The sequence below is a fragment of the Haliaeetus albicilla genome, chromosome 1, assembly GCF_947461875.1.
Source record: "Haliaeetus albicilla chromosome 1, bHalAlb1.1, whole genome shotgun sequence".
In the NCBI taxonomy this organism is placed as follows: Eukaryota; Metazoa; Chordata; class Aves; order Accipitriformes; family Accipitridae; genus Haliaeetus; species Haliaeetus albicilla.
In genome coordinates, this window is record NC_091483.1 from 28,385,776 (window position 1) to 28,403,001 (window position 17,226).

General features: G+C 45.3%; 1 protein-coding gene across 1 annotated transcript in view; it reads left to right on the top strand.

Moving 5' to 3' along the window:
* CXXC4 (CXXC finger protein 4) overlaps positions 1 to 16,962 on the top strand; it is a 111,207-nt gene extending 94,245 nt beyond the window's left edge. The window contains exon 3 of the mRNA XM_069783437.1: positions 16,039 to 16,962. Within this exon, the coding sequence (XP_069639538.1) occupies positions 16,039 to 16,158 (120 nt within the window). The 3' untranslated portion in view covers positions 16,159 to 16,962. The remainder of the gene's footprint in view (positions 1 to 16,038) is intronic.
* The last annotated feature ends 264 nt before the right edge of the window (positions 16,963 to 17,226 follow it).

The following is a 17,226-nucleotide window of genomic DNA, read 5'->3' on the forward strand; positions in this document are numbered from 1 at the left end:
TTACTTCCTGGGTTTAATTCATGGCTTGCGCACTTCAACATGGGGATTATGGTAGGACTGGAGCGGACTAAGCTGCGCTGTTGAGGCGCAGCATGGTCTTAGCAGCTCCATTGCTTCCGTGGCCAGGATCCGTCCCCCCATAGCTGTCCAGGCTCCGCCGGCCTTCCCTTCTGTGGCGTGCTGTCTCTTGTTAACAGAGTCTTATTTCACCCTTTGTCCTTCTGGGGCTGCGCAGGGGTCAGTAGGTCTGAACGCCGTCTCGAGGCTCCCGAGGTGCAGCACACTTTTCGGGCAGGAGCAGGTGAAAGGGCAGCCGTCCAGCTTGGTCCCACGTACTGAGCTGTCTGCTCAGCCGGGCAGCGGGGCTGGTAAGAGGTTTCAGCAGCTGGGAAGACCTGCTGAGCAGAGAAGAGAGGTTAAACCTGCCTGGGTAAAAAGGGGGACACCAAGCCAGCCAGGCTGTGCTTTATTGCTTTGCCTTCGAGGCAGCAGGTACCAGCAGGGAGGGAGCTCGTTGCGCTGGTTAGGAGTTGCTGAGCTAGTGAGTTGTTAAGATTAAATCATTCACTTAATGAAGAAAGACTGAGGGACTGAGCCAGGACGAAGGCAAGAGGGCTGTGCGATGGGGCCGCAGGAGCCACAGTCACGTGGAGTCGCGTGGATGGCTGGCCCACCGGCTTGCCCTTTCCTCTCCTTGTGGGGCGAGGACAGGGGCAAAGGAAAACCCGGCAGGAAAACAATTCCATGCAAATCTCTTAAATAATTGAAAAATGTTTGTTTTGCAGGAGCCAGACTAGATCTCTTGTCTGGGCTTTGTGAAGCTTTTTATTTTAGCAGTATTTGGACAAAAGAGTTACTGCAGTTCCCAGTGTGTCATGTTCTTTCTCCAGTTTTCCCTTTCTGGGCTGCAGCTGGTTCCTGTCTCTGCACGTTGCACTCTCTGCCATGGGCATTGCTCACACATAAACCCAAATCCCTCCAACCCCAGTGCGTGGCAGCACTGAGTGCCTAATTGTCCGGTCAGCTGGTTGACAGCCATGTGTGAGTAGCAGAGTTAGGGCTAAAACTCTGCTCATCTGATGCCCTTCACCTTAGACACCAGACTGTGCAGTGCGATGCTCACCTCCCACTTCAGCACGCGAGGTTTTCCTGGCGTAAGTGGCTAGCCTATAGTTAGGGCATAGGTTTTTGACTGCATCTACATCTTTGGGTGTGCAGTACAGTTGTGTGATGGGAACAGTGTTTTGGGCTTCAGGTGTTTAGATAACTGCTATGTTTAAAATTACTGTTTAAAAAGAAAGCTCTTTTAGAAAAATATTAAAAAGCATGATTTTCAAATAAGCCATTGAGAGAGCCTAGTAAAAGGGTAACAGAATCATTTTGGGATCTTTTTAACCTCAACAGGGACCCTTTGAGCTCTTTACGTAAGGTTTTGCATATGTCAGTCACAGTCTCGACCCTGTTAGAGACTTCAATCAGAAGTCTGCTAACTTCTCTTGAACAATTTCATCAACTCATCATCTTATACTGTTATCTTCAGGTGAGTTCTTTTGGAGGCAACAGAATTTTACCAAAACCAGTCTTTGTATTCCTTGCACCTAAATTAGTTTTTATTTGTATTCTTTTGAGTCAACAGTTCAAACAGCTAAGTATACCTACCAAGGAGCATCCTAACAGACTGCTTTCCTGTTAAGCTTTAGTATTGAAAACTAAAAAGCATTTTTCTTGATTAGTGCTGATAAACTGTCTGCCACATGAGTAATAAATCATGCAAAGCTTGAGTCCTTCCCTGCACCCAGTGAGCCTATGCAGGTGGGTAGACTTTTTCTGCTTTGCTCCTGCAAGCTAAGTCTGGATTTCATAGAGTCATTGAGTAACTCGTCTCATAAATCCATGTACTAACATTAGCAGTCTAACTCCTCTCAAAATAATTACATTGCTTCTACCTCAGGTTGTAAACTTGGGTGTGTTGTCAAACAGCTGTTGTGTTTCACTCTCCAAATGACCAGAATGATTCAAGGTGCAAAGCAACCGGGTCTTCTCCCAGGTGAGAGATTCTCCATATATCTAAGAGACTCATTATTTTCCTGTCCATCCAGATACATATAGGATGAAGTAATCTACCAGTGGGGATTTTTCATCAGTGAATTACACTAATGAATGCATTAGTCTCTTTTTTAGTTCTCTATCCAGCTTTTTATTTACTTGATATTAATTACTGAAAAGCCCTCACTATTTTGTGGAGCCCTTGTACCCAAGTAGCATTATTTCTTGCCATAAGGGCACAGCAAGGTTAAATACCAAATGCCACTTGATGTGATTTTGCAGAGATTTGGGGCATATGGAGCCATGAAAGTGCCTGAGGCCGTCATCAGATCCACTTGGCATCCGTAATCAGGAGAAGAGAGCTGATTGTCTTTGCTTTTCATATCTCTGCATTTGAGTAGGACCTCTCCAAACTATTTCATCTGATAACGTCTTGGCGAAACTTTCATTTTGTGTATGTAGCCAGGCAGTCTCTCCTTGCTTTGGAAACTGGTTTTATATCATGGCATTTTTCTCTTGTCTTTGTTTTATGTTTGTAGGTGCCAGTCTAGAGGCTGCTATTTTAAAGTTTTTATTTCTTGTTGCATGCTTGCTTTAAAATGATTTGTTGGTATTGAGTATGATGTATTTTAAATGGCTAAAATAGAGCACATCATTGATGTAGATGCAATAGAAATTGAATTGAGACTGCAGCAACCATGGTACCTTCACATGCTAAAATCGGAAGCTGTCATTGTTTCTGAAGTTGCGAATGTTAGCGCCTGAATGGTACTCACTATCAGTCAGGTTCAGACTAAAGCCTATTTCTTTTCTTTTTTTTAAATAGGTGTAAGTTATTCTCTGGGCTGCAGATACTTAAGAGTTTTCTGTACTTGGAAACAAATCAAAGTTTGTTTTCCAGTCATCCAGGGAGAAGAACTTCACAAATGCTACAGGGAACATTGCTTTGGACACTTGTATGAACATAATCATGCAGCACTTTTTAAAAATGAAAGTACCCCCAAAAAGCCTTTTGCTGCATGGGGAATGGGTGGAGCTCACAAGTGCCTACTAAGGGTAATGGGGTCTAAATTTCAGCTCTGTTCTCTGAGCCACAGGGGCAATTCCTCTCAACCTGATCCCAAAGTCTGCAGCAAACTGTTGTATTTAAGAGCCCTTGGGAGAGTATTTCATGGAATGGAGATTAGAAAGCAAGAACTGAAAACTGGAAAGTGCTTCTTGGTGTCTCTTTAACAGCTTAGGATTGATTCATTTTAGTATTTGTGTCTGGGTCGTATTCACTGCTGCCTCATAGATCAATGGCACGACGAAGTCCCAGCTCTTGTTGATGCAGCATATGGGAACGGGATCCATTATCTTTAGTTCCCAGGACTATAAAATGTCTAATAAACTCAGCAGCCAGAGTGCCAGATTTGTGCGGCACTGCCAGCTGCTCTAGCCTTGTTCTCAATATATTAAGCTATGTTTTTAGTTTCATTATTGATGGGGAATGCTGATAGTCAAGCAAATGTTGTTGCTTGCAGATTCGAGGCACTTTTCTAAAGCATCGATGACATTAGAGGGTTGAAAGAGGCTAACAATAAAAGAAAACAAGTCAGAAAACAGCCCCTGGCACCCACAGAGTGAATTCGTGGTTCACCTGGCTCATTTCTCCTTTGGAAACTAGGAGGCCTCCAGAGTTGTGCCTATGGGATTTGTAAGTGAACACTCATTGCAGGAGACTGGGGAAAACAAAAATTGTGTGTACCAGCACAAGAAGGAGACCCAGCTGCGGGAGATCAGGGCTCACAGTAGGAGCAAAGCCGTTTGGTGGAAATCCCGTTTGCTGCAGCGCTCTCCCAGCCCATCCTTGTCCTGCCTCCTCCTTCTCCTTTTGCTTCTGCCAGACAGGATCTGGATCAGAAAACAGGGGAAATCCTCAGTTCACCACCTAATTAAAAAATATTTGCTCATTATCTCATAAGCCTCTTTCTCCCATGTCAGCATGACTTGTAAAGGTGACTTCAGCTGCTGTGCCTTCTCTTGCAGGGAGGGAGGGAGGGAGAGAGGGAGGGAAGGAAGGATTCATGCTGCAATGAGAAATCAATTTAAATTCATATGGGCACAGTCAATCCTTAATCATGTCAGCAAACTCAGGCTGGCTGCAGGAATCTGAGTAGGAAGTTCAAATGCCTCAGTCCCAAATGTTCATCTCCTATCGCAGAACCCAAGGCAGGGTGTCCCTGAGCATTAGTTTGCTGCTCCGGCACTTTTATCAGTCTCTTCCCCAGCTGTTTACATTATAATTTGTCTTTCCCGTGTTTTTCCCACCCAGCACTCTGTGGCTTCTGCTACACCTTCAGAATAAATTCCATAATTGCTCTGAAAATGGTGCAAAAAGTGTTCTTGCATATGGGAGTTGTTATGGTGGGATGGGGGAACAGCTTCCTACTCTGCTTTGCTTACTCCCTGTGCATTGTCACCAGGGGCATGTTGCAGTTCCTGACCAGTATTAGTTGTTATTGCTTTCTTTACTCCTCTGGGACATGGAGATCAAGCACAGCTGGAGGCAGTTAGGCAACATTTTCAGTCTCTAGTGTCTTCAGTTTAGGCACTTCAAAATCAGTAGCAGGCACTCAAATGGAAGTAAGTTAATATGAGCCAGCATCCACAGCTCCCATTTTATCCACTGACTATTGATGACTTTGATCAATCTCTAGGTATTATTTCCTGAAAAGAGAATCTTGTATCCCACAGGCAGGATCAGCTTCTGTATCTTCAACATCTTGGACAAGGGAAAACAAAATTTGTAGCATTAATGCTGGCATAAATGCAGGAGGAAATGTTCCCTTGAGTCTTACCTGGGCTAAGGTCTGTATGGATGGTGTATTAGAGTAGCTATCACCCATGCTTGTAGGTAGCCTGCTTTTGGTTTGTAAGTCTGCTGTCACTGCCTGGTGCCCATAGCTCTTGACAGCCTTCCTAGGGCATTTGAATCTCGCAGTCTTTGCCATCAATAGATGCAGCACTGGGAAAAACCTGTTAAATGTTCGTGTGTTTCTGCCAACTTTTCTGCAAGTAAAAGAAAGGAAGAAGCTTGCAAGCCAGGAGTTTCTTTGAAAGAATGCAGAGCAGAGGTTTTGTGCAAACTACTTTCTTCAAATATTTAAAATCTGCTGCAATTACTAGGTATTTAAAAATATTCTGAGCAATAATTTCTGGGCCCTTCTGTTTTTCCCTTCTCTTTACTGCCACATAGTCTCAGCCATTAGTAATGCTAAAGGATGACTTTCATGAAAATGAGGGAGATGGCAACGACGTGTTTGACAAAAACATGACTTCTGCTTGGTGAGGCTGTATAACCTGATCAGAAGACACCATGAGGTGGAGGATTCATTACGTCCATCAATACCTTGTTCAGAGCTTTTCACCCTGCTTAAAAATGCATTCCTACCATCTCAGATTTGTCTGTCTCAAGCTTCCAGCTACTGAATCTTGTTATTTCCTACATTAAAGAACTTCACGGTTCCCGCTGTTTCATGAAGGTAATATAGTACATTGTAATCAAGCCACCTCTTGGTCTTCTTTTTCATAAGCTAAACAGATAGTGCTCTCTACATTTCTCACTCTAAAGCACTTTCTTCAGCTCTTAAACCATTTTTGTGGCACTTGCTGTGGCTTTTTTTTCTGTGCAGCCACCAATCTTGCTACACCTTTATTAAAAAAGATGAACTCTGGAGCTGAGCATGTTGTCAGGAACTGGCCTCAGCTAGACTACATACAACCTAAAACGCCTGTGCCTAAATCTGCTCACATTGCCCTCTTTGTATATAGGAATTATTTTTCCTCTTTTTAGTGTGGCTTTACCCTGGCAACCTGTCTTCGGTTGCTTGTCCACTGTGACCTTAAACCCTTTGCCATTATTGTGGGATTACCCTGCTGCCCATTTCCAGGAGTGGCTTCCACTCCACTGCCTAGCCTTTATACCTGCCTGTATTTAGATGCAATTTGTTTGAGTAAGCCTACCTTGCCAAATGTTGCACCATCTTCCAGATGATATTACAGTTTCTCCGAGGGACTTTTAGAGAGATGGCTAGCATCCAGGATAGGATGCTGTCCTGGTTTCAGCTGGGATAGAGTTAACTGTCTTCCTAGTAGCTGGTACAGTGCTATGTTTTGAGTTCAGTATGCGAAGAATGTTGATAACGCTGATGTTTTCAGTTGTTGCTCAGCAGTGTTTAGTCTAAAGTCAAGGATTTTTCAGCTTCACATGCCCGGCCAGCGAGAAAGCTGGAGGGGCACAAGAAGTTGGCACAGGACACAGCCAGGGCACCTGACCCAAACCGGCCAAAGGGGTATTCCATACCATCTGATGTCACATCTAGTATAGGAACTGGGGGGAGCGGGGGCAGGGGGAATCACTGCTCGGAGACTGGCTGGGTGTTGATCGGCGGGTGGTGAGCAATTGCACTGCGCATCATTTGTACATCCCAATCCTTTTATTATTGCTGTTGTCATTTTATTAGTGTTATCATTATCATTATTAGTTTCTTCTTTTCTGTTCTATTAAAACATTCTTATCTCAACCCAGGAGTTTTACTTCTTTTCCCAATTTTCTCCCCCATCCCACTGGGTGGTGGGGAGTGAGTGAGCGGCTGCGTGGTGCTTAGTTGCTGGCTGGGGTTAAACCACAACAGTCCATTTTGCTGGCTGGGGTTAAAACACAACAGATGCTGATCTAGTGCCTCCTGTCCCAGCTCCACAGCAGATGTGCCCTGGGAAAGGACTGTGGTCCATGGAAGATCATAAAATTACCCCCCCCACAGGCCTGTCTCCTTCAGGCAATTAAATAGGAAAAATTAACTCCTTGGCTCCACCAACATATATGGTGCTTTTGGCCCCATCCTTGTGACAGAACTGTTGCTACCTGTCACTTCTTTCAGATTTCATGAACAGTTTTGGGTGGAAAATTACTTCAACGTCTTGGTCACTTCTGACCTGCAGTGGAAACATCTCCGTTTGAATCCCACTCAAAAATACCTCAGTTCTTCATCCATTTAATGCAATCTTTACTGATATTGTGGAGTGCTGATTTTTTTAATCACCATGCTGTATGGTACAAAGTGAAGCACCTGACAATGGAAGGAAGATAGCTGTATCACCAAATCCATCGTCAAAAAGAGAAACATTTTTTGAGACAGGGTTTCTATTTATAATAATGCTGACTGACATTAATTATCACTTAAAATCTGTATCAGCACTTCCATTTGGCATAAGAATGATGCCAGGAAGCTCCTCCAGCAGTAAGAAAAACGTAATGCCTCCACGTTAGGTCCCCAGAGGTTGCTCTGGTGTTGTCCTCAACCACGCACTGGTGTTGCTCTGTGACAGAAATGGAAGGTATTGCCCTCCCCTTTTAAAATCTCTTGTTTTTCCAATCGGGTTTGCATGCTCAGGCCTTTGCTTTGATGCTCAACTCCACTTTATAAGCATGGCAGGGTGATTTATTAAGGACTTCAAGAGGGAGACACGAGGGTCGCAGCCGCACGACTCTCATAGGACTGGCCAAGCCCCCCTCCCCGTCTGCCTCTGAAGCCACGAAGCAGCTATTTGTATAACACGTGGTGGCGGCGCAGTAAGGCACTCACCCATTAAAATGCTTTCAGTGCTTGTCCTTATGACTTTAATAAAGGCTTTTGGTTTTCCAGGCAAGGGTTTTAGAGATGTCCGTCTCTTCATTCGTTTTTTTGTCCTTTGCGTGTTGTTATCGCTTACATTTCTTAAAGCCCCACAAATTGTAAGCCTGTGGCTTGCAGTGAAGGCATGCTGGTAAATGATTTATAGAGGGTCCTACAAATCATGTTGCACAGAGTGCAACCCCTTCCCCCACAGCAACAGTCATCATTTCAGAGCAGCATGGTCTTCAAGGGAGTTAAGCTGTCCTTCCCCTGCTGAGATTTAGGGAGCCAAACAGTAAAATGCAGCTAGAAGTGAGAGTAAACATGCCACAATAACAACCTGGCATTTAAGTTTCAGCAGGGCTTAAGGTGGCCTCGGAGTAGCTCTTGCTTATCAATGGTATTATATTATAACATTAACAGGCACCTGTATATTGTTTTAATGCTTCTACAGATATATATATATAAAACCCCAATATGTAAATATGTCAGCAAGGAGTTAAAATGACTTCAAGGATTAAAAGGCAAGCAGAAATTTCTAACAGTTCAAAGAATTGCAAAAATCTCCATTATTAATTGTGGTCTCAGCTATACCAATCTGGTCAAACCTCAGAGTGGTTGCAGCAGACCTGAGAGCACAATTTGGCTCTGTGACACTAACCTCAGGACTTTTCAGCCAAAGAGCCCTCAGCACCACACTGGACAGACATCCCATATGATGCTCCATAGGGCACGTGGCAATGCGCATGTGTACAACAAATGCTTAAAAAGCTCTCAGCCCTCCCAGCCTCCCAAACGTGGAGAAGGGATGCTCTTACTCAGCCACCCTCCCAGTGGCTGGTGTGGCTCCCAGGCATGGATACACACTTCGGTAGAGGCTATCAGTGTAGGATGTTTGGGGATCCAACTTGGTCTTGGCTGGCTCTGGCATATGGTGAATATGAAGAGCTTGTAAAATTGCCTATGCTGCCTTCCCGCTTCTCTTAATCTCTGTGTTGATCACAGAATTGCAGAATAATTTAGGCTAGGAGAAACCTCGGGGGTCATGTAGGGCAACCCCCGTGCGAAGCAGCGCCAATTAAATCAGGTTGTGCAAAGCCTTGTCCAGATGGAGTTTCAGTTTTGCTGAGGATAGAGACCACAGCCTCTGTGGGCTCCTGCTCCAGTATTTTGACTGTCCTTCTTGTGAAATTTTCTTTTGCTAATATCTAATCTGAATATCCTGTATGCCAGCTTGCATCCATTGCCACTTCCCCTATCCTGCTGCACCTCTGGGAAGAGTCTGGTTCAGTCTTTTCTTTGCCCAACCTTCAGGTAGTTGCTCCAAGTCAAAAAAGTGGAGCCCCATACTTTGCCAGCTCTGTTGATTTTAGTGGCTCCAAAGAGTCAATGCAATAAAACATCACAAAGAAAACAGTTCTGGTACCTAGAAAGGAACAACTTGCTGTGCAGTGAAACAACTGGATTAACAGATTGCAATTTAGACAAAATATTTTACCAAGGAAGTTCCCAAATAGTAGAAATAAAAAGATTTTTGGTTTTTACTAAGTTAAAAGTTCCTCTGGGGCTGGGAGGGGGGTTGTTTATCAGCTAGTTATACCCTCTTAAAAATAATCAAAGTATTGCCAGAGATATAGACTAATGTCTTAGCAAGATGCACAATCTCCTTAATGGAAAAGTGAATTCTAGCCACTGTGATACTCCATCTGATGAGGACACTTAGCTGTGATGGGGTGGAATAAAGTGCTTTATTATACTAAAGTGAACCACACTGCGAGTGTTGGGGATATGGTTAATGCAAGTACAGAGAAATTACACAGTGTCTGTTTTGACTTTCTGATTTCCTCTAATGGACACACAGCCTCCAGGCCAAGTGCTCGGAGAGTTTTGTGCCATGCCATTTTCTCCAATTATTAGCTAGGCTTTTCCTCCAAAGTACCTGGCAGCAGTGGCTTATTCACAAACCCGGCATTTACAGCTGGGAATTTAAAGGGCTCACCTCCCGCATCCAGCATCCTTCATTTTGATCCCATTTTTCTTTAATGACGCATTAGCCATTTTAACACGTTAACCGATGTCACCTCTACGGTGTGGGAAACACAGCAAAAGCGACACCTCCCCGCAGGGTTTTGCCTGTAGATTTTGTTAGTTCAGTGTTCATCCTCCAGCTGTGGCTATTTTTCTCTCTTTAAGATCCACCTTAGCTCCCTGTTTGGGTGCTTTGCCGGTGAAGGCAGCGCACGGTGCCGCTGATGGGGAGTCGGTGGGTCAGCACAGGCAAGGCCGTGCTGCTCCTGCTGGGAAACTGCTTTCCTGGTGTCAAAGGCTGCTGGGGGGGGGGGGGGGGAGATGAGGCAAATCCCCCAGGGGAAGCACACACCATACCCCTGTGTATTCAAAGAGAGGGCCCTTGAATGGTGCTTTATAAGAAAGCCTTTCTGTACTGCTTTTGCTGATTTGGGCTTAGTTTTCTTTTTTGTAGTTTGTTTTTCCAGTTGGACTGCCTGGCACAAACATATCTGGGGGAGAAGAGGGACTGTTGGAGGTAGTCTTGGGTTCAAGTTAAACACTTGTGCATTTAACATACTGGATAAGAGGGGGTTTTAATCTAAGTATTCAACATACGTTCATATATACATATACATATACCTATACAAAGGGACTGCTTTGTGCCACAGCCTCTTTTCTTGCTGTCGCCTCCATTTCCCCCACCTGCCTTCCAGTCTCTGCCAGTTTATATTGCAAACCCACTGAATCCCCAGCCAGTGTAAGATACTTCACCATTTAAATCTCTCTTCTCATCAATCCCCGGACTGTTTGTTTTCCCCACTGCTACTGAACCAGGCTTGTTGTGTGGAGCTGAGTTATTGCAATGGTCTGGCTTCAAATTTGTCTTGGTCTTGTCCAGGCGATGAGGAAATGCATGCAAAAATAGTCTCCTAGGAAAACTGACCGTGGAAAATTCGGCTTAAGGAGCAATAAAAGAATTTACTGCCGTCACACAGAAACCAACAGGAGAATTTACATCTCCCACAGCAAGCCCCCTCTGGGGGCAATTCAGTCCTTGGGAAGGGAGGGAGTGGTCCTCAGCGAGGCCACCTCGGAGGCCAGCAGCTCCCTGCAGCGTCTGGCCATCCTCGCCCATCAACCAAGGACTCCCCTCGCCGGGCCCACTTGAGCGCGGCACCATCTCCTGTTGAGGCTTTGCCCTCCAGCTTCAGAAAAGGCGGCGGCAGCTCTTTGTCGGGAGCTGTCACATCCCAATCCATGTGAGGGGCAAAGGGGATTTTATTTCCCCGGCAGGCAAGGTGGTTCCCCCTGACCGCCCTCGCCCGCTGTGCTTCCCGCAGCCGCACCGCTCCCTGTCTTGAGGGTTTCTCAGTGTCCCCTCTGTCCCCTGGTAATTTTCCGGTTGTTGCCTTTTGTCAGGCAGAGTGCAGGATTCGCACTCCTCATTGACCTGGAGGAGGTCTCAGAGCACTTTTTTTGTCTTCTTTCATCAGCTTCTGCTGTTTCCTAGCTCCCAGCCCAAAACTCAAGGGTAAACCAACATTCAAGCCCACCGCCTTCGGGAACTGCCCGAAAGACCCAAACTGGCCTGCCTTATGTTGGTGCAGGGTCTGGGCAGGAGGGCGGGTGGACAGCCCCTGCCAGTTGCAGCCCCTGTATCTGCACTCTTTGGGCTGCAGGGAGGCAGGGAGGTGTCCCTGGATGGGTTTTTTGGGGAAGGGCTTTCCTAAGAAGGTTACTCCTGTGTGCACGGCTCCAGGAGAGTGCATTGCTCCTTGCAGAGCTGGGTGAGGGCAGAGAGTGGTGCACAGCCCTAAATGCTTATTGTTCCCTGTGGCTGGCGCTCAGGCGCCCTGAAGACTTGACAAGTTTATATACAGGCATCTTTTCCTGCGAGCCATTTCTACAAAGTCTTTGTAATTTTTGTTTCGGTTTTTTTCAGTCTCAAGCTCTTTTTCCTGCTTTACGTCATGCTTTCCATTTTAGAGATGTCAGATGATCTGTGATAAACTGACAGTATGTGCAGGAGCAGCGAGGAGACGAGGTCCATTTTAATGAGACTAACTCTACTGGGTAGTGAAAACTGTGCCTCGACAAGCCCCTAGATCTTGTTTCTCTTTGCAAAGCGTCTTAATGGCATAAAAGGATTTTTACACAAATAAGGAAAGGCAATTCCCAAAACAGATTTCTTTCAGTAGCCATTGAAATGGAAAGTTACCGCTGAGAATTGCGTGCTCCCCTTTAAGAGGTAAGCACGATCAGAAATCAGTATTCTCTTGGCTCCTGAAAAGAGCCTGAAATATTTCTGAATAAACAGTGTGTTTGCTTGGGGTTCACCATTCACCCAGCAGATCCTGCAAACACCCTGCATTTCCTCTGTGGTCGTCTGTAGGAGTCTGAATAACCAAAAGCAGAGGGGTGGGGAGAGAGCAAGAGCGTGTGAAGGACTGAGCTGTGGTTGGACTTCAGTAAAGGCAACCTTGCAAATATATATGGAAATAAACGCTCATTATTATCATGCGTGTGCCCTGGCTGTTACTATGGCTTTTACCGTCTCTTGAGAAGGCTGCTGGTACAACCCTTGCCCACTGGCAGAGAGATTTAATCACACATATGGACAGTGTTACCCAGTGCTGGCTCAATATGAACCAATCCTTCAGTGGCACGGGCAGAGTTTGGATGGTTGTGAGGTAGGATGAATGGAGACATACAGCAAAGCTCAAGGTAAACATGAGGAGGCACGACAGTGCTCTGCAGTCCTTTGTCATTTCAGGAAAAGACTTGGGTGTCTTTCATCACCTTTGTAGCATCCCTGTGGATGAAGAAGTCAAGCCAATACAAAAACCTTTGGTGCTGTTACCATCTTATAACTAGCATGTTGGGAGGCAACTAAATACAAAGGCAATTTGGTGTGCATTTCAGGGCTGTATTAATTTTCTGACTCCCTGTGGAAATTACTGCTCATTCTTACCTGCAAGGCAGACTCTAGTAACACGGCACATGAAGCCGATCTTCATGGCTAAGTTATTAGTCTTTCGGGCAGACTGGGCTCATACTTCATGCTGGTTGCCAATACAATCTGGGTGAATTTTGGACGGGTAATCATAGTTCAAACAGGGTCAGCTGTACAAGGCCAAGGCTATTGATGGCTATTTTCTGAGGCTTGCTGTGGTCAGGAATGCCTGTGACATCTATTTCAATTCAGATTAATGCAGAAACCAGAAAGACATCTTCGCTTAAGCCCTTACTTAAGGAATTCCTTACCATAGGATAGAGGCTTGAACTGCAATGCGATTACGTACAAACCTTCAGCAATTAAGTGATGCTGCAACGTGATTACGTACAAACCTTCAGCAATTAAGTGACACACAAAATAATTTATGCATACTGGCACTAGCTAAATGCAAAAAGACAGCTAGTCCTGCTCCAAGTTGCAAATAAAAGCTCTCTTTCAATGGTTTATTTTTAACCTAGACACCACTAGCTTAATATGTTCTGGAGCATCTACAGAGAATAATTTTTATGGAATATATTTTTTAAATCTTGCTTTCCAGGGAAGTACTTTTTTATCTAGTACTCTTTCCTATTTTTGGACCCTAGCATGTGAATTCTAGCATTTTCTGGCCAACATTGTGAAAAAGTGAATAGATGAATAGATGTAAAATACTCCAGACTGCATAAGAGTTATCCAGTCCAGTTTGCCTGCTCTCTATTGAAATGTGGATTTAGTGATGATTTGTTCAAGCCTGCGGGAAATCTTATTTAGCTATGTATTAAAAAAAATCAAATGTTCTGATCTTAACTTGTATTTCTGACTACAAATGACTCCTGTATTTTTTCAGCTAGGTCTGGAATATCGCTCCAAGGTAACTAGGGTCTATTCTTGAGTTTGCCTTTTGTTTGTAAAAGTCAGATTTATTTAAATAGATGTAGGAAATTCCATATAACCAGTGATGAGAGAATATTAACCAATTTTTAAAGGCCTGATCAGAACAACTGTGGGAAAGTGGTCAACATTAACTTCATGATCATTTCAAGTGTTAATTTTGACTTCAGCAATAACAGATACTGAAATGGGTTCCCAGATAAGAATTGTAAATCTTGCATTTAAGAGAAAAGAAAGTGTGATTCGAGAAAATAGATGCAGATTTCTCCATATCTCTGCGAGTGTCCAGTCTTTACACATCTGATCGATAGCTTTAGCAGTGGGACATGTGTGTCATTTATTCACTTTCAGCTCTTTCTGAGGAAGGCAACAAAACAATATTAGAATCTCCTGTTGCTAGTCAGTGAGTAGAAGGTACTCACCGTGGGAAGAGCAGTAAGGCTGGCTTGTGAAGGCACAGACAGCCGTAGCTACAGGTACCATTTTAGATGAAGGTGAATGGAGTAAGGTGACAAAGAAAGCTTTGATATCCATCCATCAGGATGGCAAAGCGAACAAAACAAACAGAGCAGGTGGGCATGCACAGTGACACCAAGATGGGCCAGGGCAGTATCAGCTCAGCGCAGCATAGCTGCGTGCATCACCAAAGCGATACCGGGGTAGTGGCAGTGGGATGGATGCATTACTGCGGTGCTCCGACTCGGCCGACAGACCTTGCAATCCTCCCTTCGGACGGCTAGCATAGATAGCTGTGACGAAGGCTTTTTCTGCACTAAAGGCCCTCTTATTGCTCCTTTAGGGACCCTAACTGTTGCTAGCAGCAGCTTGGGGGCAAAAAAGCCCAGGGCCTTTGGGTACCACAGATCTCATCTCTAGCCATGAAACAGCAGGGAAATGCCAGAGGCCATATGGAGTACAGCCGGTGGCAGTTACTGCCCAGACCCCTAAAAACAGCTCTGTAAATGAATTAACAGCATCACAGCAAACACCTGCTTGTGCTTTCTGTGCCTCATTGCGAGGGCACTGCATTGAAGTTTGTGCCACCTTGTACAATTAGGCACCAGAGACTGCAGTAAACCCAGCTATTTGTCACCCCCCCCCCGAGCAAAGCGGCAGGTGCCCTGCCTCACCAAAGCGGCACGGCAGCCTGGACTGGCTCCCCAGCCCCCATCTCCCGGGGGGAGCCTCTGCCAGGTGCCCCCACACCGACAGCCAACGAGATATGCAAAAAGCGCCAGCAGCATAGAGATTACAAAGATGCATCAAAAAAGCTTCCCTGTCTTGTGTCCCCGCACAGTGGACCCAGCACATCTTTGATGGGTTTGAAGCCCTAAAAGGAGATCTCTGTGTTCTGGTACTGCTTGAGCCTCCACAAAGGAGATGAAAAGGAGGAATAAAACATCTGAACAGCCCAATCTGGTCTGAACTGCATGCATTCATTACGACAAAGACGGATTTCTTCTGGTTCCTCCTCCGTATCCTCCTCCTCAGTGGTGGCAGCAAGAAGCTTGACACTCCAATTACAGGATATTCGTGTTAAACAGAGAAGAGGGACAGCTAGTCAGTGGCAGGCGTTTAGGATATGGCATCCAAGGCTCCATGCAGCCAGCAGAAACCTGGAGGAACAGATTGAAACTACTTCAATGGCCCAGCTCCTCACAACTCTTCGGTATAGACTTAAATTAGCTCCTAGCAGTCAGCATTACCCATGACTTAAATCAGGGTCCAAATATACTCACTTCACCAAAGCTACTGTGAAACGGGACTGGTGTCCCAGAGGCTGGAAGGGGCCCTGTCGCGTGGGGCTGCTGTTGCGGCATACTGTAGTGAAGTGCCTTTTCCATGCCTTTTCCATGCCTCCCCGCCGCCCTCCCCAGGTTTGGCACTTTGCTGTACCTTGTCCCTGAACCCCCCAGCGCAGGGTGTCAGGCCAGGAGCGCTGCTCACTCTATCCATTTACAAAACCGTGCAGATGAAATCCTTCAAAAAGGTTTGTGAAAAAGCATTTGATGTTCATGGCTCTGAGACCGCTTTGTCCTTTCAAACTTGAGAAAAGTTTTTGGTTTTTTTCCCCTCAGATGGAAATGGTAATGCAGGCTAAGAAAAATGTCATTAATAATACAAACTGAGGGCCTTTGGGAGAAAATTTTAGTTTTGAAAAGTGACTATTCTGCATGAATATGTCATGCCATCAGAAGTTTATCTGGATTGTCTTGACTCTTCACAGATGCATATATTTCTCTTCTGCCACACATGGCCCTTGTTCCATATTTAATTAGGGTATAATTAGAAGTGCATACTTAGAATAAATAAATAGAGATTCATCCATTCAATAGGAATTTTTCTATTTCCTTCAGATATTGGTTTTCTTCAGGTTTTTTGTCTCTATTTTTAATTTAAAGGTACTTCTTTTGTGTTTTATTCACTTGTTTTCATTAGGTAAAGGAATGCCTTGGCATGAAAACCTGTCCTGAATCCACTGCCTGCTTGACAGATAGATACAAAGACTTGAAACATGAGAGGAAAAGCGGATGGCTGCAAGAAAAAAAAAAAGCCTAAACGAAAGAAAGGAATTAAATCCAGCACAGGGGCATGTATTGATACTGTGTGAGTGCCATCACATGCATTGGTTCCCAGGAGCGATGCACAGCATCTTGCTTGACAGGCTAAGACTGACAGACGTCGACGATGAATCTCTACTGCCTTCTATAAAGGTAGGGCCCTCCTTTTTATCTCTAGATTGATCCTGACCAGTTTGCTGCAAGTGGATACTGCTTGAATTTCAAATATTGAGTGCTGGTATCTGCGATTGGTCCCACGCTGTAAATCACATGCTAATGTTTCTCTGTCTTGACTGGATGAGAATAAACATAATAATCAGGAAGAGGCCTTGAAGAAGCCACTGCGGCTTTAAATCTCTCAGGGAGCAGCAGCAGTTTAGGGAGAAGCGGCTGATAAAGCGGATTAGGGAATTCTAGAAAATTTAAAACCCACTCCTCTCTGGGCCACACAGGCTCTGCCCAAGGCGTCATTCCTAGGAAAATTAGGCTCCTGTGAAATTTATTGCCAGGGTGCAGAATTTACATTTCAATTTCTCTTGTCACAGTCTGGGCTGTGGTGGTCAGATCCCCTCTGCCTGCCTCAACCGCATCTGGGCTGCGTGTGCCTCTCGCCCTGCCAGAGCCCTGCACAGCCCCCAGCCTGCTCCCCCGCTTCACCCGCACTCTTTGGGGGATGCTGAAGACAACCGCAAACCCCTTTTCTGGGAGCTTAAGGAGAGCAAGGCTGGCCGGGGGGGGTGTCGCAGAGGTTGGTTGCTGTTGCTTTTCACTATACTGCTGCCCTCATGGCCAAGCAAGGGCTTATATTCTTGACCCTGCAGAAATTCAATGGAGTTGAATTTTTTCCATTGCCAATAAATTACGCGCAGGGGTTTACGTGAGAAGAGGTAGGCACAAGCCAAGGCAGGTGACGACCATCTCTAGATTTGCAGGAAAGGACCCGTCATCCTCTTCAAGGAGTCAGTGGGGCTCTGCTGGGCTCCACAGCCAGATATGCCCTCATGGCCCAGGTGATGCCAAACTGTTTCCACCCCACAGGGAAGGACAGGAGGGCGGTGAGTTCTGA